Source organism: Odocoileus virginianus, chromosome 31, assembly GCF_023699985.2.
Source record: "Odocoileus virginianus isolate 20LAN1187 ecotype Illinois chromosome 31, Ovbor_1.2, whole genome shotgun sequence".
Lineage (NCBI taxonomy): Eukaryota > Metazoa > Chordata > Mammalia > Artiodactyla > Cervidae > Odocoileus > Odocoileus virginianus.
Genome location: NC_069704.1, coordinates 9537547 through 9561086, shown reverse-complemented (window position 1 = coordinate 9561086; position 23540 = coordinate 9537547). Strand labels below are relative to the sequence as shown.

The following is a 23540-nucleotide window of genomic DNA, read 5'->3' as shown; positions in this document are numbered from 1 at the left end:
CCAAAGATGCTCCTCAGCTTGGCTTTGAAAGTTGAGCAGGTTTAGAATAAACAGAGAGGATGAGGTAGGCATTCTGTGAAAGAACATGACCTGGACTAAACTGTCTATAGAAGTTAATTTAGGTAGAACAAGAGATTTCTAAAGTGTACAGATGGTTGATGCATGGCATGCATGCTGCCATTCCTGCCTCCAAACCTGTGGCAGACATGACTAATGGATTCCAGCACATTTCCCCTCCAGATTGAGACATGACCTCAGAAGCCTCTGTAATTTCTCAGCCACTAGCAATAAGGCCGCTCGGTAGGAGGGAGAACACCTTCTGCTGAAAGGTGCCTATGCTGGAAGGGTAGGTTGGGGCCCTCCAGAAAAGGGCCTTAAACTTTGTGTCCAGGAATTAGAACTAAATCCCAAAGGCATGGGGACTGGATCTATTTCCTCATCTGTAAGCACTTTTGATGTGCTCTGAAGTCATCAGGGGAATAGGTCATTAATATATAGATTTCTAATTCCCCTCCCTAGAAGCTGGAATCAGAATTTCCAGGGGGCAGTGCCCAGACCCTGCATTTTAAACCAGTCCCTCAGGGATTGGGACATTTCCCATAGCTTGAGTATCACCGTCTAAGGCCATTTTTTTTTTTGGAGGCAGTTTCTATAGGGAGTCCAGACCTCTGTCCTACTGAAGTGAGGCTTCAGGCCAACTCAGGCCAGGCCTGGACACTCTCCTCTGGACGATGGCTGAGGTCCAAGGACCCACACCTACCTTGGGTCTCCCAATCTCACTGTCCCCACCAGACCCTTCCAAGTTCTGTCCCATCCCCTCTTGCTCCAGTACAGATATTTATGTACAGATACATTCACACACATTCTCACATACATTTCTTCTTTTTTTTTTTTTTTTCCACATACATTTCTAGTTCCCCAAACCAGTTAATCTCAGCTCTGATTTGGGAGCAGATATTTCCGCCTGGTAGTCCAGCAGGCCTAGGCCAGCTCTCTCCTGTCCCAGCTTCCTCCTTTGGGAGCTGAAGGTTCCCACTGGCATCCTCCCATCCCCCACCCTCTTTTGGCCTGTTGCCTCCTTTCTTGGGCTTGAGTGACTAGCTGGCAGGGACCTCAGAGGCTGCCACCCTACCACTTAGCTTTTGCTTACCAGGCCTCAAGCCCTTCAGCATTGTTCATATCCTGCTCCTTCCAGACAGCTGGCTTCAGTAAGAAGCTAACCCTTGTCAAGGGGAAGTGCAGTCTAGGCTGGACAGAAACTTCAGTTCCCCTCCATCCTTCACTGGCGGTGGGACTTGGGTAAATCCCTGTCCTTCTCTGAGCCTCAGTTTCCTCATCAGTAAAATGGGTATTATGAGTAAATAATACCTCGATCGTAGGGTTGCTGGGAAGATTAAAGAGCCTGACTTGGGTTAAGCGTTCAGAGCAGTGCCTGGCACTCAGCTCCTGCTGGGTCCTCCGTAAAGGGGATCATGCTGACGACAGTGGTTATGATGAGAAGGAGGAGGACAGCGAAAGTAGTAGCAGCCGTCCCAGCATTCACTGGGCGTCTCCCGCCCCCACCTCTAGCCTTCGCTGCCGCAAGCTGGGACCGGTCCTACTCATCTTACAGTGGGGAGTCTGAAGCCGAGGGAGAAGGGTTTGTCCCAGGCCACGTGACGATGGAGCTGGACGGTGGCCTCACCCTGTCCAGTCCTCTCTGAGCCTGTCCTAAACCCTGCACACCTCTAGCAGGTGAGGGGCAGGGGGCTGGGGACTGGCAGCTGGGGGAGGTGGCGGGTTTTCCTGTGACTTCCATTTTCCTGGTTTGGGCCTGGCTTTCCAGGGAGGGTCCACGGATGCCGACCGACCACGGTTTCCAGGCAGAGCCAGGCAAGAGGTGAAGGGGAGAGGGCTGAGGTCTTTGGGCTGTGGGGTCAGACTGGGTTCAGTCTCGGCTCTGCCTCCTCCCTCCTGGTCTTGAGACCTTGGCCAAGTTACTGAGTTTTTTTTTTTCCCCTGAGCTTCGATTTTCTCTTATAAAACAGGAGTGGCCAAGTCTTCAGGGAGTTGTCACAGGGATTCCAGACGACTGCAGTCTGTTGACAGCTCTGTGCCCACGGTAGTGATCCTGTGATCCAGTGAGACCCAGGAGGGCCAGGCAGAGCTCCTGTGGCCTTCGGCCAATCACTGTGCTGCCGTGTGGTAAACCGAGGCTGGCCATCGTGCAATCTGCCTGTCCCAGAGGCGGCCGTCCCTGTGTTACCCCTCCCCTCTGCTGTGTTTAGGAGGATCTGAACCAGACAGACCTGAGGGATGGAACACTCGGCCACGATCATCTTAGCGGTGGGCTGCCTGAGGTCTAGAGAAGAGAAGATCCCTGGGTTATCCTGGGGTTATCCCGTGGGTTTCCCCCTGAGGCTGGCTGGCTCTTGCGCTGGGTTGAGCTGTCCCACAGCGCCCTCTGCCGCCAGACCCGCGTCTTGCCGGCTGCTCCCAAAAGGGTCCGGCAGGACAGGTTTTCTGGGCCCGTGTCTGTCCTTTTCCTGGGAGCCAGGGATGCTCCAAGAGCATCTGTGAATTTCACCCCAGCCTGGCCTGGCTCAGCCCAGAATCATGGGTCATTCTTTGACAGCGGGGAGAGGCTGTGGCCCCTCCCTGGCAGTGCTTCCGTCTCCCCTCCTGCAGGAAACCAGCTTGGGCAGAGGCTGTCAGGGGAGCTGTTTCCCATCTAGGCTATGGTTCAGACAAGGGAGCCCCTAAGACGCCTTCCAGCTCCAAGCCATGATGGCATCTTCCAGCCTCCTACCTGTAAAAAGCCGAAAGGATTCGTACCTCTGTCTAAACAAATAAGTGTAGAGTCTAGCCCCAGTGTTTCTGCAAAGTTCCATGTGGTCTGCCAGGATGGTCTGGGTCAGAGAGAGGAGCCAGGTATGGCCACGTGGCCCCAGAAGTCAGGTCAGGACCAACAGGGGGAATCAGGTGAGGCCCTGCTTACAGGAGACCCCTCAGTCATGGGTGGGGTCTGCAGCCAGACCTGAAATTTTTTTGCTACTTGCCAGCTTGGAGAGCCCAGGCAAATAGAAATGGCAACCCCCTTCAGTACTCTTGCCTGGAAAATCCCATGGACAGAGGAGCCTGGCAGTCTGCAGTCCATGGGGTCCCAAAGAGTCGAACATGACTAAAGTGACTTAGCACACAGCTCTGGGCCTCAGTTTCCTCAGCTGTAAACAAGGGGGAAATAACAGCAAACAGCTCTTAGAATTGTTGAGAAGGTTAAATTAAAGTATGACACAGCACTTTAGCACATTGCCTGGCACGAAGTGAATAACTGCTCTAACCACTAAAAAAATATAGTCACAACCTGAAAGTAGAGAGTTATTTTGTTTGGTGGGAATGACTCCGAGCCTGGGAGATAGCATCTCAGTATATCTGAGAAAACTGCTCCAAGGAGACAGAAGAGGAAGTCAAGCTATATACAAGTTTGCAGACAGTCTGAACATCAAAGATCAGGTATCAAGTTAAGGAATTTAGCATTCTATGCATGGGAAGATGCAAACCTCTGGGCTCACTTAATTCATTCCTTTGGTGTGCACCTCAGCTGTCTGGGGCCAGTCCTGTTTCATTAGGAGTTGGCAGATGGCTACTTCTTGCATTCCCTGGCTCCTCAGCAGTCACTGTTGGTGGTGGGTGGGGGGCAGCGTCTGCTGAACCGCAGTTTTGGGAGCCCTCGTTCACATTTGGAGGCCAGAGATCACTGATGGCTGTGACCTTTCTTGTTTATTGATACGGCAGGAGACAGTTTCAGTTCACACCGCCGTAGCTACTGGTTATCAGACTCTTCCACAGGTGCTCATTAATCCACATAGCACCCCTTTGAGAGGTCCAGTTACTATCCTCATTTTACAAATAAAGAAACCGAGACAGAGAGGGGATGTAATTTGGCTGAAGTCGATTAGCTAATAAGTGACTGAGCTAGGATTCAAATCCAGGCAGTTTAGCATTTAACTCTTAACTGTGACTATTATAATAGTTATAATTACAATATAAATGGTAATTATTCCTCCAGTCCCTGGAGGTGGCCAGGTGGGAGCTGGGCGGGCCTCAGGGACCTCTGTCTGGAGTGAAGGGCAGGCTTGAGTGGTTCTGGGTTCTCTCTGGTCACCTTTCAGCACGGAGGAGGTAAGGAGCAGAGCAGGGAAGTAGATGGGAAGGAGAGACCCTTTGTGTGCTGAGCCTCAGGCAGGCCTCACTGCAGCTCCCGGAGACAGGAGGCTTGGGAGCCACACTGAGATTGGAAAGCAGAACCCCGACTTTCTGTCTCAGTCTCTTTCTGGCACACAGCACCCCCTTGGCGTGTGGGTTTCGCTGGCTACTTTGGGGGCCGACTCCCAGGGCCTGAGCTCCCTGGCCTCTCTCTCAGGCTGACTGATGAGAGCCGACCCTGGAGAAGATGACCCCCTCCCAGCGGTGGAAGGAAGAGCCGGGTTCCCAGCAGTGCAGAGGCTGGGGGTGGCGGGCGGGGCGGGAGTGGTCCCCAGGCCCATTGTGTGGGGCCGATAAAGTGCGGAAGCTGAGGTTAAATGGGAGGAAGCCCAGGCTCTGGGCCCTTTCCCACGGGTGGGGGCTTCAGGCCTTGCCTGGCCAGGCCAGACAATTGTGACCTGTGTGCGAGGGCGAGACGGTGACAGCAATCACTGGGCGGTGAATGCTGGCAACCCCCAGTTCCTGAGGGTGCCTTCTGTACCAGTCTGAGCCTCCGGGGCCCAGACTTTATCCTGGTGAATCTCCCAACAGTGGGGTGGATGCCTCTGTCGGAGCTAAAGAAGCTGAAACTGAGAAAGCCTGGGAACGTCTCCAAAATTAGTGGAGGCAGCATCCATACCCAGGCTGCAAACTGTAGATCGGAGTCCCGCACCATAGCTGGGTGTGTGCCTGTGTGTGCACGTACACACGTGTTTACAGCCTTGGTGGGGCAGCGTTCTCAGGAAAGAGGCGGCATTTCCCCTGAGCCGTTCATTGAAAACCTTCATAATGTGTCCCATCCTTGCATCTGAGTAGCAGCATCCTCTGGTGGAGAAACACAGCCCTTAAATTCAGACAGACCTAGATTCCAGCTGTCACGTAAATGCTGGGTGTCCTCGGGCAGATGACTTAACTTCTCTGAGGTTCTGTTTACTTTATGGACTTAGCTCTGAGATTAATGAGACAGTGTCTGGATAACATCCATTCTGAGGTCTGGCCTATAGCATGAACTCCATGAATGAAGCTATAACTCATTCATCCATCCATCTCTGGGTCGTTGCCCCACTGAGGCTGGTAGCTCCGGCTATATCTGGATTAGGCCCACTTTTCCTCCCAGAATTGAGAACATGGTATTTTAAAGTTCAGCCCATTTGCTTTATTTTACAAGTGAAACTGAGATCCAAGGTGTGACTCATGAGGAGTCAGAGCTGAGATTCACACCTGGTGGCCTTCTGTCTTGTCTTAGGACATCTCAGCCGCAGCCATTCCAACATCTCAATGCATTTGCTGTGCTTCTGCTCTGGGGCGGCACTGCAGGGGTCTGATTTCTTCAGGAGGAGGGTGGACACACAGACGCAGGGCAACAGAAGGCAGCCCCAGGAGAGACGGTGGGAGTCTGGAGTGGTGTGGAAGAGAGGAAGGGTGACAGACTAGGAGGAAGTCAAGATTGGGCAGAAGAGGAGAAGGCATTCCAGGAAGGGGGCACGGCATAGGCAAAGGCAAGGAGGGTGGAGGTAGGGCAGGGCAGAATCTGGGGGCTCAGTGGAACAGCAGGAAATAAAATTGCAGGCCATTAATCAAGCAGTGAAGCCTGCAAGACACATCCTTTCCAACCTGCTTTCCCTCTCTCTTGATTGATTCATTCATTCAAGTATTTCTTGAACTCCTAACATACACCAGGCCCAGGCAAGGTGACCTAGACAGAGGCGAAGGCAGACAGAGGCCTTGCTCTTGGGGACTCCCACTCCAGCAGAGGAGACAGATCGGAGAGAAGCCATGTTGGATACAGCAGGGCCCTCGGAGGGGTGAAGAGGGCACAAGCTTGGGTCTAGGGGTCCAGGAGGGCTTCCTGGGTGAGGAGGCATTTAAGCAGCTTACCTGAGGTTTAGGTCTTTGCTGAAGCTGGGTCTTGAAGGAATGGGAGGTGAGAGAGTCACCAAAACATCTCCTATGGAAGGAAGAACGTGTACAGAGCCCGGCTGGGAAGGTTTTTGGTTGGAATGGTTTTTGGTTGGAGGGCAGTTTGAAGAAGTTGCTGGAGCAGGGGTCAGGCCAGAGAGATAACCGACGGAGTTGTAACTGATGGCGATACGGAGCTTTCTGCCCATATCCTAAGATGGTAAAGCCTGTACATCATGTCCTAGAGTTTGGACATTGTCTCAAGGGTACTTGGGAGCCAGGGAAAGCTTTACGGCAAGAGTGGTACTATCCTATGTAATAATGCACTTAATACATGGCTGACCCATCCCAGGTCTCTTTAAAAACCTCAGAATCCTGAGTTGGTTAGTCACTATGATCTCCATGTTGAAATTAAGCACTGGAGGCTCAGAGAGGGACAGCAGTTGGCTGAGTCACACAGTAGCACCTTGACTGAAGCTGTTTCTCTATCCTGCCCCACTGCCGTGAGCGCTGCTCCCGTCCAAGCTGCCTTCCTAGGTGCACGAGGACACTCCGTGAGCAGGCTGCTCCTAGCAGCGGGGTCTCCCTCCCTCTGCTGTTCTTCAAGGGGTGGGAGCATGGAGGTGGGGGTGGGTGGTTGGCGGGGCCTGCTAGATCCCTGAGCCTCTCTTTGCTCAGACAACAGCCCAGCCTGCAACGTGTCTGTGTTTTCTCTGCAGATGAGCGGGCCTGACACAGTAGGGGATGATGATGACACCTCCCGGAAGAGAAAGAGCAAAAACCTGTACGTTGGAAAGATTTATTGGTCCTCACCCTAGTGATGGGGGCGGGGGAGCGGACCCTGCACCCCTCTCCTTCCCCGTCCTCTGGCTTATTCTCCATGCCCAGTGGGCCAGCGGTAGAGGCAAGGAGAAGGGGCTGTATCCAGTCCTACCTGAGACAGACACTCATGAAAAATGGGGTCTTGGGACCTAGCCGTGGCTCCAGGGTGAGGTCAGCCAGGGTCCTGAGCACCCAGCACTGCCCTCAGCGTCCATCCACATAAAGTGAAGCAAGGTGCAGATTTAGTATCTAGAAGCCACAGGGAATCAAGCAAAAGCAAACGGACTGGTTGCTCTGGCTCTGTCCAGCTGCTAAGCCAAGCGGTGGCCAAGTGACCACGACAAGGTCTTTGCTCCCTCTGAGAAAGGGTTGACCAGTCACGAGATTCTCCTTTCTCCACTGAGTTCTTGAATGCTGGCAGTCCCGGGCATGGCCAGCAGGGGGTGCTGCGGGCTCAGAGAGCGGATCCCATACGCCCCATGCCTTTCTGCCCCCACCGCCTCCCCAGAATTTATGCTTTCGATTTGGAGTTTTGTTAGAGGTGCCCATTCATTAGCAGAGAGTGAGGGGTTTTCCCCACGGTGTCCTTGTACCCCAGGCCACAGAGACTGCGGGCAGGGACAGAGGAGAAGGCGCTGAGGGACGTGGTGGCCTGCAGAGGGCATCCCTCCCCTCCAGGCCCTGCAGTGCCAGACCCTTGCGCGCCAGTAAGGCCGGCCTCGGGGTCGGGGGACGAGTCCTTCCCAGATGCCTTCTGCCACGTTCTTCCCTGACCTCGACCTTGGCTGGGTCCACTCCCTAGAAACTCTCCCCAGCTTCCCCTGCCCTCTCCAGTTTCCTGCAGCAACATTAGGCTTCTCCTCTCAGTCTGCAGCCAGGAGCGGTCGCACTTTCTAGGGAAGGTGAAACGCACAGAGATGGTTCTTTGTACCAACCATCCGGTGCAGGCGGCACCGGAACGGCTGACGGTGGCACGTGCAGGGGTGCAGGAGGGCGGCAGAGGGCGGGCATCCAGGATGCTGGAGCTCTCCTGCCTCCCCCACTCTGGCCTTCTTTCCAAGTGGGGCGCTGTCTCTTGATGGCCCATGGCTCACGTTCTTAAATGCTTAGGCGAGAACTCTTAGAACCTGCAATGATAAATAGCTCATGTTGATTGTGCTAGGCATTGTTCTATGCGCATTTACATATATTATCTAATTTAACCTAAGCACGCATGCGTGCTTCAGTTGTGTCTGACTCTGTGACCCCATGGACTGCAGCCCGCCAGGCTCCTCTGTCCATGGAATTTTCCAGGCACAAATACTGGAGTAGGTTGCCATTTCCTACTCCAAAGGATCTTCCTGACTCAGGGATCAAACCTGCATCTTTTTGCAGTGGTAGGCGGATTCTTGACCACTGTGCCGCCTGCTTTTACAATACTTAAGAAAAAAGAAATGACTGGGGTACAGCTGGTTTGTAATACTGTGTCAGTTTCTGCTGCAAAGGAAAGTGAATCACTTATACGAATATCTATCCACTCTTTATTAGATTTCCTTCCCATTTAGGACACCACAGAGTCCTGAGTCCCCTGAGCTGAACGGCAGGTTCTCATTAGTCATCTGTTTCATACATAGTCGTGTATGTATGTCAAACCCAGTCTCCCAATCCGTATGCCCTCCTTGGAAACCTTAGGTTTGTTCTCTATGTCTGTGACTCTGTTTCTACTTTGCCAGTAAGTTCATCTGTACTATTTTTCTAGATCCCGCATATAAGTGACCTTTACCACAATTTTTATTTTACTTTCCTTTTTTCTTATTTAACCTGTTTTACAAATGAGTGAACTGAGGCAGAAAGAGGTTAAGTTGGTTTTCCGAGGTTAAGTTGCTTTTCCGAGAGTTGAGATCTGAAACCTGGCGTGATGGCTCTAAAAAAATAAATAGGCCTGCACATATATTTAAATTTTTTAAATTTATTTTTTTCCTTCAGCGCCCGTTATTTATTTACTTATTTTTTTGGCCTCATGATGCAGCTTGCAGAATCTTAGTTTCCTGACCAGGGATCTGATCTAACCCAGGCACGCTGCAGTGGAAGCCCAGAATCCTCACCACTAGACCACCAGGGAATTCCCAGAAAGCCTGTTATTTCTAAGCAGAGCACCCTGAAGGAGGTCTGCAGGACCCCTGCTAAGTAGCCTTTGAGCCCCTAGTAATGGGAAGCCATTCTCCAGTGGCTACTTGTTCCATCTTTTCACGGCTCTGATTGGAGGAAAGTGTCCCTTTAGCTTCCTTTTGTGGGTCCCAGTTCTACTCTCTGGGCCCATGTGGGGCATCTCTGACCTCTACCATCCTTTCTCAAGTTACCTGGGTAGCAATCGGACTTTCGAGGCCCTCTCCAGCTGTGCCGTGCATCTGTGGGTCTGCCCAGCTGTGCATCTAGGGCGAAAGGCTTGACTTGGCAGGGGCTTCCGCCTCCTCCAGCCACAGAGAAACGCAGTGGTCTCTGAGCCAGCAATGAGCCCAAGTGGACGGCGGCAGCCTGCAGGTTGGCCCCTGCCAGCTCTTCCCCCACTTCCCCCCGCCCCCCAGCTTCTATGTCCTCACCTCGACAGCGGGCCAGGAGCCAGGGTCCGAAACAGAGCACTGTGCCCCAAGAAGCTGGGCTCTCTCACTCCTAGCCCACCAAGGCTCTCAGAAGGCCTTGATCCTCACCAGAGGGCTGCCCGTCCCTGGACTTCTTGGCCTTATCTCATTGGCTTGGAATCTGCTAGAGCAGGGTCCTCATCTCAGTCAGCTGCCCTAGGACCTCAGGGTCCATGTAGATAAGCCTGAGTGCTTTTGCCCCAGCCACTGTGCTAAAGCTTTATGTGCATTTTTTTCCTTGCCTTGAAACAACCCCAGCAGATGGTAGGTACTGTCATCATCTGTGTTTAACAGATGAGAAAACTTGACGTTCAGAGAGGTTAGGTAACTCGATAAAGGGCACACAGCTGGTAATGGCTGGGGCTGGGAGCTGAACCTGAGACAGTCTTGCTGCAGCACTTCTGCCCCTAACTTCCACCTGCACCACTTGCCTTCATTAAACAGGGCGTCCCGTCGGTCTTAGTGCCCTTTGAAGCTCGGATGACTTCAGAAGTAAGTTGCCCAGTGTATAAAACACATTTGAAAGCTCCATTACTTAAATTTCTTTTACACTTACTTAGCTTTCCGGTTTTGATAACCCATTTTAAATTTTACGCATTTAATTTTTCGGTTCAGTCAGCATTTGTCGTCTTTAATCAAAAGGACAGAGATCAAAAACTGAAACAAAAAAAATGTAGTATTCAAAAGTCATAAGACTAAGTAGGCGTAAAAAAGTTAATTTGTTTCAAATGATGTTTTTGAGAGTTTATGGGCTTTGTACTTTTGAAGTGATTGGAGCTTCAAACTACTGAAACTTCAGGGGACATCCTGCATATTCATGGGTGGATATATCCAAAGCTTATGACAGAGACTGAGCAGTCTGCTGGCAGAAACTATTCTCTGGGAGGTGCCCAGAGAGGGGTCTAGGGACCGGGGAGGCAATCGCGAGCAGGAGACACTTAACCCTTTCTCACCAGCAGCTTGCCCACAGGCTGAAATCTGCCTTGGGGGAGTGACAGGGCTAAAAATGGCTCTTGGCTAAAAATAGCTGGTCCTGCCACCCTGATGGGCAGAGCCTCCCTTCCCTCCCGCCCTCCCTCCCAGCAACTTGCTGATTTGTTTTCTCCTCCTTCCCAGGGTGCTGCCATGGTAACGGGGAGGCCAGTCACAAATAACGGGTTTGGCTTCCTGCCTGGGCGGGCCCCAGAGGCCGCCCCTTACAGACACATGCCCCTTTCACGGGGCTGCCTCTCAGGGTTGGCCAGGAGGGATATTTTTTTTTTTTTTCCCTGCTCCCGTCCTGGTCCCTCCCATTTCCTGGCTCCTCCTGTCTGAGTCCCAGCCTGGCCTGTGCCTGGGAGTCCAGTCGTCCGGGGCTGGGATTCCAGTGAGTGCTCGGCTGCTGCCCGCACCGTTGCCTCCTGGTACCCGGCTTGGGAACAGGAGTCTGGGGGTGCTTGCAGCAGACCGTCCCAGGCAGCAAGGTGGGGGGCCCTACAGCGATGCTCCGAGGCATGTACCTCACTCGGAATGGGAACCTCCAGAGGCGGCACACCATGAAGGAGTAGGTGCCCCTCGCCCCGGCCCCCGCCCTCCCCACCCTGAACTGGCAGCGGGCGAGTGGACCGGCCTCACCGACCCCCTTCTCTGCTTCTGTCCCCAGAGCCAAGGACATGAAGAACAAGCTGGGCATCTTTAGGCGGCGGAACGAATCCCCTGGGGCCCAGCCAACAGGCAAGACAGACAAAGTGATGAAGTCATTCAAGTAGGTCCTCTCCGGCACCCCTGGGCCCTCAGACACTCACGGGTCCCGTGGGAGCAGGGTGGCTGGCGGGCGTGTAAGGGAGAATGCATTTGGCTTGATCGGGCTCGGGGGTGGTGGAGGCTCCTGTGGAAGGAGCCTCATACCCTGTATGAGCAGCGTGGATGGGGAGCTGCTGTCCCGGGAAGGATGGCCGGGGCGGGGCAGAGGTGGGGGTAGAAGTGATGCCGCCAGCCCCAGGAAAGGGGGTGGGCCCCCTCGTGTGCTCCTCATGGGGCTCAGCTACTTTGTGGGGCCAAGGACAGCGGACAGAGGTCAGCTCGCTTCCCTGAGCCTCCCGGCCCCTCACTGTGTTCCTTGCCTCCCCCTCAGGCCCACTTCAGAGGAAGCGCTGAAATGGGGCGAGTCCTTGGAGAAGCTGCTGGTCCACAAGTGTAAGTGGGGGCCACCCGGCCTGTTCCCCGCTCCGTGTCCTCTCCCCCGTCCTCCTCTCCCAGGCTTGGGGCCACCCGGCCTGTTCCCTTCTCCATGTCTTCTCCCCCGTCTTCCTCTGCTCCTCTCCCAGGCTCAGAGAGTGCATCTGGCCCTGGAGAGGTTGCCTTTCCCTGTTTCCCGGGCCGTCAGGTGTCCCCGCTGTTGGGAAAGGCTGAGGCCCTTGTTCTGGCCTTGGAGCCTGCTGCTGCCAGCCCCTCCCTGTCCATGAGAGCTGGCACTGCCAGAGGCCTTTGGGACCTGTATACTCAGACCCATGTTCCCAGAATAACAATAAACACTTCCATGTGCGGAGGGCGTACACGGGGCCAAATCTGCCTGTCATCTCGTGGACGGGAACCCCTTCTGATCCTCACTAGAATCCAGGAGGTGGTTCCCATTTGACAGATGAGGAAACTGAGGCACAGCTGGGGAGAGACCTGGCCAAGGCCCATGAAGAGGCAATGCAGGGGTGGGGACCGTATCCTGGGTTCCCGGCTCTCAGGAGCGGGTCCCCTTACTAAGCTCCCAGCATCTGCACCCAAAATGAGCCAAGAGGGTCAGCTGCGGGGGTGGGCCTGAGGGCAGGAGGGGCTGGTTTGGCCTCTCACCTCAAGGTCTGGGCTTCTCCTCACAGATGGTCTAGCGGTGTTCCAGGCCTTCCTCCGCACTGAGTTTAGTGAGGAGAACCTGGAATTCTGGCTGGCATGCGAGGACTTCAAGAAGGTCAAGTCACAGTCCAAGATGGCGGCCAAGGCCAAGAAGATCTTTGCTGAGTACATCGCCATTCAGGCGTGCAAGGAGGTAGGGCTTTGGGCTGGGCCCTCAGGCCCCCGTCCCCATGCCCAGCAGCCTCTCGGTGAGGGGGCTGGCTGGAAGCCTCGAGGGGCTCAGCAAGGGGAGAGCCCAGAGTGACTCTTAGGGGCCAAGTGCCCAGGGTGAAGAGGAAGCAGGCTGGGGTTCCCGGGAAGAACAGAATCCTGACTGATAACACGAATGGCCACTCTCAGGGGCTGCTCGGTGCCAGGCCCATGCAAAGCCCTTCACAGATGAGCTCTCATATTTAACCCTCAGGACAACCTGTAAAATAGGTGTTAATATTATTTTCATTTTTAAAACGAGGAGACAAAGTCCCAGAGAGCCTAACGTCTGCTGAGTGCTTCCTGTGTGTCAGGCGTTGTCTATTTAGAATGGATGGTGATGCTTAATGTCCGCAGCTCTGAGGAATGCACTGTTATTCCCGCCTATAATTAAGACAGCCAGGGCTCAGAGCACTTAAGCGATTCGCTTAAGGTCACACACCTAACATGTGGCACTGCTGGGATTTGAACTCAGGTAGCCTGACCCTAGAGGTGATGTTTTCAGGCCCTAAAAACTCTACCACCCCCCCAGTTAGTGACCGAACCAGGACTTGACTCTGCTAACCTGTGGGGGTTCCCCTCTGAACCTCACGATGTGGAAGCAGAAGGGCTCGCAGCTGAGAGGCTGGGCAGGTCCTGACCCGGCCCTCGGCCCCCAGGAGCAGGTTCCTGCAGGCAGCCCTGACCTCGTCGCCCTCCGCCGGCAGGTAAACCTGGACTCGTACACACGGGAGCACACCAAGGACAACCTGCAGAGCGTCACTCGGGGCTGCTTCGACCTGGCCCAGAAGCGCATCTTTGGGCTCATGGAGAAGGACTCATACCCACGCTTCCTCCGCTCGGACCTCTACCTGGACCTCATTAACCAGAAGAAGATGAGTCCCCCGCTTTAGGGGCCACGCGGGCAGAGCTCAGTGTTCACACCAGGCGGGCTGGGCCCCTCCCCACCTGCCTCCCTCCCCCCCTGCGACAGAGGGGGCAAGCAAGCCCCCGGAGGCTGCGTCCGGACAGACAGACGGACATTTGGATGAGAGGCCTGGACCAAGAGAGGCCCAGGCCACTAGAGGAGTCGAGGGACTGGCCCCACGGGGTCCCTGCTGCCCTGGTACGAGGGGGCCCGAGGGCCTGGGCAGGTCAGGGGCCCGGCCAGGCTAAGACAGATCTGGAGCTGCTGCTCCCTGCTGCGGAGACTTTGCAACGACCAAGTTCCTTAAAGAACTGGCTGGTGTGGCAGGGGCCGAGGCCTGGGCCCCGGGGCTCTTCAGGGGAGCTGCTGGGGCTCACTGCTGGGACCCCTGCCTTGAGTTTTATTTATTTAAACAGTAGTTGGATGCTTGGCATGTCGTCCTGTAATAGGAAACCTTTGCCTCATCAGTTTTCCTAATTTACAAGTGCAATATTTTAACCAACGCCTTGTGAAAAAGCCGCCTTGCTGAGAAGGTGGGCACCATATTCCAGTTTCAGGGGATTCACTGGTCCCGAGCCCCGTGGCGGGCAGCTGGGCCTGCTGGACCGATAAGGCCCAGAGGGGCGGGGGCTGCAGTCTGACCTCACACCGAAATCCAGCCCCCCTGAGTGAGGTGGGGGAGTCCCCCAGGGGGTCCCGGGAAAGCATGGCACCCTCAGACCACACAGCGGCCGAGTTCTGGAGCAAATAAAAGGCCCGTGTTATTTTTTGTTCTCGACCCTGTCTCTGTTCCTGGTTTTGAGGCTTCCCAGGGCCTCTGGGGCTGGGAGGGTTGGTGGGTGCACTGTCAATCATGCTTCTTCTCTCTTGCCATCACCTGCCTCCCATCCTGGTGCGGGTGCTGCTCCCTAACAATCAATTGCCTCCTCCGTGCATGAGCTCTGCCAAGCTTGTCCACTTACCGTCTCATCTTCCCTGCAAGCCTGGGAGGTGGCAGTTATCCCTACTTTACAGATGAGGCACGTGAAACCCAGGCAGGGAAGGTGACTTTTCCAAGGTCACACAGCCAGCAAGTGGCAGGGACGGGGCTCAGCCTAAGCCCACCTGACTGCACAGCTCTCTGGATTGCTGTCCTCTGCCAGCAACTGGATAGAGTCCTAGCTGGGCTGCTAACTGGCTATGTGACCTTCAGCAAGTTCCTCCACTTTTTTCTTCTCTGCCACACTCTGAGATTCTAGGGGAACTTATAGGAGGCACAGGGATGGTTGGTGAAGGTGGGTGAGGCCAGGATCTCAGGCAGGGTGTCAGCTGCAGATGGGTGGGCTCATGGAGGACTTTAGGATGGAGGAAGAGCTCAGGAGGTGACAGGGCGGGTCCTTCTGTGGCCCTGGGGGAGAGTTCCCCTCTGTTCTTAACAGGAGATACACATTTAGGAAAGGCAGGACTGCTTGCTTAGAGAGGTCGAAGAAAGCCTGTTCAAGCTGATGCAAAAGCTGCCCCTGATGCCCACAGGTACCACCTGCGAGGGTCTGGAGGCAGGGACCAGGGTGTGGCCCGAGGTGAGGACTGGCTCCCTGGGCTGACTTAGATGAAGGCAGGCAGAGTTCCTGCAGGAGGACCCCATCTCCTTGGGGCTTGTTTCCTGTGTGGGGTTTTGGGTTCAGGGCTTCCCCCTTGGGACTTGGAGATGCAAAGGATAGGGGGCTGTGCAGCCACTCTCCTCCCTGCCTTCCCTTGCTGGTCTCCCAGGGCAGGGACACCCCAGGATCCCCCTGCACATGGAGAACATCAGCAACGGTGGTCTCTGGGGTCCTAATGTCAGGCTAGGCAGACAGTAGGTGCTTAATAAGTGTCACAGCCTGTTCCCCCAGCACCAGTGTGTGAGCTCCTCCGGGAGTGGGGCTGGGTCTTCTTCCCAGGGCCGGGGGCCTGGCCAGGGAACCCCATCTGGCTTTGGAAATGGTGAAGGGCTTTCTCAGGGTGGAGCTGCCAGGGCCTTGATGACCTAGAGGGACGGGGGACAGAGATGCGCGCCTGGATCAGAGTGAGGGATGACACTCAGGTGTTGTCCAGGCCTGGAGATTTGGGGACCTGACAGCTGGGAAAACTGAGGCCCAGAGAGGACTGCAACACCACTCCTGGTCCCCCAAAACGGTGGCTGCATAGCTGACATCCGCACTCAGGGCGTCACAGTCTGGGCTCACCTGGCCTTGCCGTGGCGAGGAGGGGACCCTGGGTCTGGGAGGAGACTCACCTTCCCCTTTGCCTAGGTTCCAGGGAGTCAGCCTTGGGCTGGGCCCTCCATCTTTCCCATTCCCAAATTGCCATGGAAACCTCAGGCCAGGAGAACCAAGTCAGGCAGATGGAATTCCCATTTCGGAAGGCCCCACTGCCTGGTTTCCATTACTCACACCCGGCGCCCTTGGCCTCCAAGTTGCTTTGGCTACACACAACAGCTGGAGAGGAGCCTGGAAAAGCGCCTGGGTCTGCCTGCCCCACCCCCACTTGGACTCCCGAGGGACTTGGGCACAGCCCTCACTGCCTTAGGCCGCAGTCCCCTTACCCATATGGTGTCTGGGCTGTCCCCATTTCTTCTTTCACATGTGGTCTCCATCTAGCAACCCCAGGCCGGTCGATGTGGGATCTGAGAGCTGTGAGGTCACCACGTCCTGTCCAGCTCCATCCCCATCTCACAGATGGGAAGACTGAGGCAGAGGGAGGGGAGCAGCAAATGTGCAAGAGGTACAAGGCCCAGGCCCTGGAGCCAGGCTCTAGGATTCACTTAGCTCCTGGTTCTGCCACTTACTACAAGCTGCAAATCTCTGGAGGAAAAAAAAAATCCTGTAGCCTCTCTGCCTCAGTTTCTCATCTACAAATTGTGCGGATTGGCACCTACCTCAGAGTGGCAGTGACTCAGCGAGGCTGTTGGCAGCAAGCTGAGCCCAGGGACCTGCGCCTCCAGCATAAGCTGCCACCAACCACATCACTTTTCAGGGTCACGGGGAAGTGGCAAAGCTCATTCTCTACCTTCATTAGAGTGGACGGGGAGCCTGAGCACCCCAGATCCCTGTCCTTCCAGGAATGATTTTGCTGGAGAATGAAGCCAGCCTGTTCCAGGGAGTAGGTCACAAACAGTCTGTCCCCGTACCGCTGCCCAGCCTTGGCCTGACTGCGGGCAGCCGGGGTCAGCTGGCAAACTGGGTGTGAAGGGTGAAAAGGGGAGAGGGCAGCATGGTAGTGCCTCTCAGTGGATAGCAGTGGGCGGGCATTCATCCCTGGCCTGCCTGTGGCCATTTCACCCAGCTCCATGTGGACCCTAGTGCTATTGGCCTCTTGGCCTGGCTGGGGGCAGATACGGCCTCCCAGACTCTCCAACCTGGAAGAGACCTTCTGGATCCGACTGCTGCCTGGTGCCTGGGTCCCTTCTTGGGTTTCTACTTGCATCCCTCCTGCTTTGGGGAGCTCAGCACCTCCAGAGGTGTCTCAGGAGCACCAGGGAGCCTCTTGGTTCTAAAGTTCTTCCCCAGTGAAGTTGGGACCCCACGGTGGACGTGGGGCAAAGGAAGTAGGTCAGCAATAGGTCTCCTGCCCAGCCAGGCCCCCACGGGCTCACCCAGTTAGCCACCTTCACTCCTTCCCACCCCCTCGCCCTCACCAAACTCCCTGATCTCCCTACCCCTACCTCCCTGCCTGGCTCCCCTGGACCCCTGGCCTAATTCCTCCTTGCTGTATCCCTCCCTCTCGCATCCTATCCTGGAAACTCTCTGATTCATCACGCCTGCCCCTCACCGCTGCCTCTCGCTCAGTGCTCCCAGCCCAAGTGACAGACCTGGGGCCTCAGAGAAGGCGCTCCTGTGCTGTTTTGCTTACAATCTGCAACATCTGTGAAACATCTGGCTTTTCCTGTCTTTTCCCTGGTCAGCCAGAAAGGAGGGAAGGGGGTATCCTGGGCCCCCTGCCCCCAGGGGGGCCCCTCCCTTGGGTTGGAGGAGACAAGTTGAGGATGGAGTCTGCTCAGCTCCATGGGAGTGAAGGCATAGCTGGGGCTGGGGGAGGGCAGGGTCAGGTTGCAGATAAAAAATGACAGCTCAGGCCTCACCCCCAGGGCGTTCCATGCCTCACCCTCACCAGGCCTCGCAAGAGGCCTAGAGAAGGTCTGAGTATTGTTTTCATTTCACAAGTGAGAAAGTTAGAGTTTAGAGAAAGTAGACAAGGAACTGGGACCCCAACCCCAAATCCCAGGCAGCCTCAGCTCCTGCCGGTCTGAGAAGTTTAGTGGCTTGGATTGGGGGCTCTTGACTCAGATTCTCCTTGGCTTGAGGGCAGAGCTTTTCTTTTTTCCTTTTTCGGCTTAAATCATAAAATTTATTCCAGAAAACATTGCAACCACTTTTGTCACTAGATTATATACAAGTAACAGTTTGGAGGGCAGAGTGTCATTTTATTAAGATAATTCAATGCATATCAGGGACCAAAGTTTTCCATGAAATAATGGTGGATATTTCCAAACAGAATACCTACTACTATCAGTCAGGTCACAGTTGATTGAATGATGTAATAGCCTAAGCAACAAGCACTAAGCTATATTCCTAACCCCACTTTCCCTAGAACTCAGATTAGATGTCACTTCCTCAGGGAAGCCTTCCCTGATAGCCATGAGTAGAAGAGGGCTCCAGAGAAGAGGGCCTTTGTCTGCTCACAAACTGCCTTGTACCTTTCTTTGAAGGCACTTGTCAACCCCACTTTCCCTAGAACTCAGATTAGATGTCACTTCCTCAGGGAAGCCTTCCCTGATAGCCGTGAGTAGAAGAGGGCTCCAGAGAAGAGGGCCTTTGTCTGCTCACGAACTGCCTTGTACCTTTCTTTGAAGGCACTTGTCATAGATGGTAATTACTTATACACATGCGTTCATTTCATTGCTGTCTTTTCCTCTCAACTACAAAGCCCCTCAGAGTAGAGACCATGTCTGTGTTGCTTCTTACTATTTTCCCAGCACCATTACATTGCCTGACACATAGTAAGTGCTTAATAAATACTTACTCAAAGGGTGGGAAGCATATAGTAGTCCTTAGCATGGTTAGTAGGTGCACAGGATGAGCTCATGAAAAAAGGTAAGAAGCTACTGAATAAAGATTGAGTTCTGTTGTGCACGACAGGAAATATAAGATAGAACTTTATAACCTCTCTTATGACAAGTAAATATACATATACAGCCTCGGGTTGGCATGGCATCTCCATGATCATTGGGAACCCTAGTTCCTTCTATTTTGTTACTTTTGCCATCCTCAAATTGTAACTTCTGCCTGATGTCCAAGATGGCTGCTTGAGCTCCAGCCATCACATCTGCATCTGGGAAGGGTGAAGGGGTAGGAAAGAGAGGGCAAAAGGTGGAGGTCAATTATTTCTGAGAAAAGGCTCCAGAAACTGTCGTATAGCACTTTCTCTAATATCACATTGGTTAGGACTTGGTCACAGGGCCACCCTTCATTACAAGAGAAGCTGGAAAATGTAGTCTGAATCCAGACAGCCGTATGACCAGATAAAAAGCAGTAACTTCTGTTACTTTGGGGTAACACAAGTGTAGAGCAGATGTTGGGGAACAGCTAGGTGTTTCTGCCACAGACATCCATCCTCTTAGGGCAGTGGAGAGGAGCTGTGGCAAGTGGGTATGTATTAGTCAGCTATTATCGAACTAATGCTGCAAAACAAATGGTTCCAACACTTAGCAGCTTTTAAAAAAACAATTATTTATTCACCCTCATCCTTTGACAGGTCCATTAGAGTCAACTGATCCAGGAGGAGCTGGGCTGGACATGGCTCTTCACCATGGACTGAGTTCAGCTCTGTTCCAAGTGCCCTTGCCCCTCAGGCGGAAAGGTCAGCACCTACCTGGGACAAGTTCTCATTGACATGAAAGAGGTTTTTGTTTTCAACTTTGAAATAATTAAATATCCACAGGAAATTGTGCGAAGTTAGTACAGAGAGGTACCATGTGTCCTTCACCTAGTTTCCCCCAACAATGACATCTTACTTAATTATAGTACAAGATCAAAACCAGAATCTGACATTGGTACTGTGTGTGTATCTAGTTCTGTGTCATTTTATCCCATGTGTAGATTGTGTAACCACGACCACAATCAAGATACAGAACTATTTCACCGCAAAGGTCTCCCTTTATAGTCACACTCGTTCCCCCACTTCCACCATCCTTAACTCCTGGCAACCACTAATCTGCTCTCCATCTCTATAATTTTGTCATTTTAAGGATGTTATATAAATGGAATCACACAGTATGTGACCTTTTGAGATTGTCTTCTCCACTCACCATAAAACCCTTGAGATCCACACGAGTTGTTGTGTGTGTCAATAGTACAGTTCTGTTTATTGCTGAGTGAGTAGCATTCTTTGGTATGCATGAATAGTAGTTTGTTTCACCATTTACGTACTGAAAGACATTTTGGTTGTTTCCAGTTTGGGGCTATTACATACGAAGCTGCTATGAACAATTGTGGAGGGATTTTTGTGTGGACACAAGTTTTCATCTCTCTAGGATCAACGTCCAGGGGTGCCACTGATAGATCATAAGTAGGTATAGAGGTAATTTTTAAAAAATAGTTTGTTTATTTGGTTGTACCAGGTCTTAGTCATGGCACATGGATCTTTAGTTGTGGCCTGAGAACTCTTAGTTGCAGCATGTGGGATCTAATTCCCTGGCCAGGGATTGAACTCAGGCCCCCTGCATTGGGAGTGCAGAGTCTTAGCCACTGGACCACCAGGGAAGTCCCAATATAGATTTAATGTTTAAGAAGCTGCCAAACTGTCTCTGACTAGCTGACTGTGAGGGATCTCTGCATCCTAGCCAGCATGTAATGTTGCCCCATGTTTTATATTAACTCTTCCAACAGGTATGTAGTGCTGTCTCAACCAGGTCTTCATTTGCTTTTCCCTAACAGCTAGTGATATTGGGCATCTTTTCATGTACTTATTGTCACCTGTATATCCTCTGGTGAAATCTCTCCTCATGTCTTTTGCCCATTTTCTAATCAGAATGTTTGCTTTTTCACTGTTATAGTTTTGAAAGCCCTCTATACATTCTATGCATGTTCAGTTCAGCTCAGTTCAGTCACTCACTCGTGTCCGACTCTTTGCAACCCCATGGACTGCAGCACCACCTCCCGGAGTTTACTCAAAATCATGTCCATTGAGTCGGTGATGCCGTCCAACCATCTCATCCTCTGTCATCCCCTTCTCCTCCTGCCTTCAATCTTTTCCAGCATCAGGGTCTTTTCCAATGAGTCAGTTTTTCACATTAGGTGGCCAAAGTATTGGAGTTTCAGCTTCAACATCAGTCCTTCCAATGAACATTCAGGACTGATGTCCTTTAAGATGGACTGGTTGGATCTCCTTGCAGTCCAAGGGACTCTCAAGAGTCTTCTTTAACACCACAGTTCAAAAGCATTAATTCTTCAGCACTCAGCTTTCTTTATAGTCCAACTCTCACATCCATACATGACTACTGGAAAAACCATGTATGTTTTCTATGTATGAATCCTTTGTAAAGTATCTGATTTGCAAATAATCTCTGTCCATCTGTAGTTTGTCTTTTCATCCTCCTAATAGCATCTTTTTCAAAGAAAAGCTTTGGATTTTGCTCAAGGCCAATTTACCTTTTTTTTTTTTCTTTTACGGATCACGCTTTTGGTGTTATATCTAGGAACTCTTCACCAAGCCTGAGGTCCTGAAGATTTTCTCCTATGTTTTATTCTAAAATTTTGTAGTTTTATATTTGATATCTACGGTCCCGTTTGAGTTAATTCTTGTATACAATGTGAGATTTAAGTTGAGGTTTATTTTTTGCATAAAGACATCCAGTTGCTCCAGGACCATTTGTTGGAAAGACTATCCTTCATCCATTGATTTGTTTATTTTTTAAGTAACAGCTCTATTGGGATGTAATCACATATACAATTCACCTATTTAAATGATACAACTTAATGGTTTTTAGTATATTCACAGAGTTGTATAGCCATCACCACAATAAATTTTAGAGGTTATCATCAACCTCTAAAAAACCTCCACACCTATTAGGTGTCACTCCCTTCCCCGTACCCTTTCCCACTCAGCCTTGAGTAACCATGAATCTATTTTCTGTCTCTACAGATTTGCCTATGCTAGACATTTCACATAATGGAAATCCTACAACATGTAGTCTTTTCTGTCTGACTTCTTTCACTTAGCATAATGTTTTCCAGTTCATTGTTTTATAGCATGGATCAGTACTTCATCTGTTTTTAATGCCTGATAGTATTCCAATGCATATCACATTTCAAATATGACAAACTATACCACATTTTATTTATCTATTCATCAACTGAGGGATGTTGGGATTGTTCCATATTTTGGCTATTATGAACAATGCTGCTATGAACCTTCATGTACAAGTTTTTCTGTGGAAATATGTTTTCTGTCCTCTTGGGTGTATACCTAGATGTGGAGTTACTGAGTCATAAACTCAAGCTTAAACTTTTGAGGAATTGCCAAACTACCAGTTTACATTCCTACCAGCCGTGTATAAGCGTTCCAATCTCTCCACATCTTTACTAAGATTTGTTGTAATTTTTTTATAGCCATCCTATCACTGAATTTCTTTTACATCTATGTCAAAAATCAATTGGCCATACTTGTATGGGTCTATTTCTAGATTCTCTGTTCTGTTTCATTGATTTACGTTTCTGTCCTTCCATCCATGCCACACAGTCTTGAGTACTGTAGCTATGGTGGTGGTGATGGTTTAGTCACTAAATTGTGTCTGACTCTTTAGGATCTCATGGACTGCAGCCCACCAGGCTTCTCTGTCCATGAGATTCTCCAGGCAAGAACACCTGGAGTGGGTTACCATTTCCTTCTCCAGGGGACCTTCCTGACCCAGGGATTGAACCTGTGTCCCCTGCATTGAAGGCAGTCTCCTGCATTGCAGCAGATTCTTTACTTTTGAGCTGCCAGGGAACCCCACTGTGTAGCTATATAAGTCTTAAAATCAAGCATACCTATGTTACACAGATACAATCTTCAAAATCCTTTCTGGGAGGGCCCAGTCAGTCAGATATGGGTTCTAGGAAGGCCCATGGGCTGTGGGTTCCTGCAGCCTGGAGAGAAGAGCTTAGTTCTGGTGAAATATCATCCTTCTCCACCCTTGACATTAGGAACAGCTATGTGACTTGTTTTGGCCCATTGGATAGTAGCAGACAAGTTTCAAACAGAGGCTTAAAATACACTTGCACCTGAAAGAAAAACTAGTACCAATTCTACACAGTCCCTTCCAGAAAACAGAAGAGGAGGGATCTCTTCTCAATTTTTTTAAGAAAGCCAGTATTACCTTGATACCCAAACCAAAAAAGATAGTAGAAAGAAAGAAAATTACAGACTGATATTCCTTATGTATATGATGCAAAAATCCTTAACAAAATATTAGCAAATATAACTCATCAATATATTTTTAAAATTATACATCATTACCAAGTGAAGTTTATTCCAGTGATGTGAAACTGGTTTAATACTCAAAAACTGATCAGTGTTAGTCACCATATTCACAGTGTAAAGAAGAGAAGTCATATGATCATATCTGATAAATTTAACAAAATTCAAACTCCCAATGTACAAATAATAAGTAAGGCCTTCCTTACTGAATAATCAGTGATCAAATTCCCAGAATCTGAGTTTTAAAGATAGGACTTAATGTATTCAATTTGGTACATTTCCATTATTTTCCCCAAGAATTTAATTCACCAGCCTTTCTGTGGGTGACAGCCATGCTTGTGTCCATGGGGGCGCTCAGAAAAGTTTAGAATCTGGTCTCCAAAGACCTCTCTGTCTCTGCCCACACGTACACACCAGGCAGGCTCACTTGCACCCCAGGGCCTTTGCATACACTGTTCTCTGCCCGGAACATGGTTCCTGCGGCCTCTGCCCTTGGCCGTCTCCTCCTTAACCTTTGATAC

General features: G+C 51.6%; 1 protein-coding gene and 1 non-coding gene across 10 annotated transcripts in view; one reads left to right on the top strand and one right to left on the bottom strand.

The window, feature by feature from the left end:
- Positions 1 to 14320, top strand: part of RGS3 (regulator of G protein signaling 3) — a 150012-nt gene extending 135692 nt beyond the window's left edge. For 7 of the 9 annotated variants that reach the window (XM_020906641.2, XM_020906642.2, XM_070459259.1 and 4 more), the window contains 5 exons: positions 6843 to 6907; positions 11206 to 11307; positions 11677 to 11738; positions 12413 to 12579; positions 13343 to 14320. In XM_020906641.2, coding sequence (XP_020762300.2) covers positions 6843 to 6907; positions 11206 to 11307; positions 11677 to 11738; positions 12413 to 12579; positions 13343 to 13528 — 582 coding nt within the window. In that variant the 3' untranslated portion in view covers positions 13529 to 14320. Of the gene's footprint in view, positions 1 to 6842; positions 6908 to 10692; positions 11107 to 11205; positions 11308 to 11676; positions 11739 to 12412; positions 12580 to 13342 lie in introns of those variants that run through there. The other 2 variants (XM_020906657.2, XR_011484924.1) reach the window with 2 other exon arrangements.
- A 5928-nt stretch (positions 14321 to 20248) lies between these two features.
- On the bottom strand, positions 20249 to 20321 carry TRNAG-CCC (transfer RNA glycine (anticodon CCC)). Its single transcript has one exon. It is a non-coding gene; the product is annotated as a tRNA-Gly (tRNA).
- Positions 20322 to 23540: the final 3219 nt, after the last annotated feature.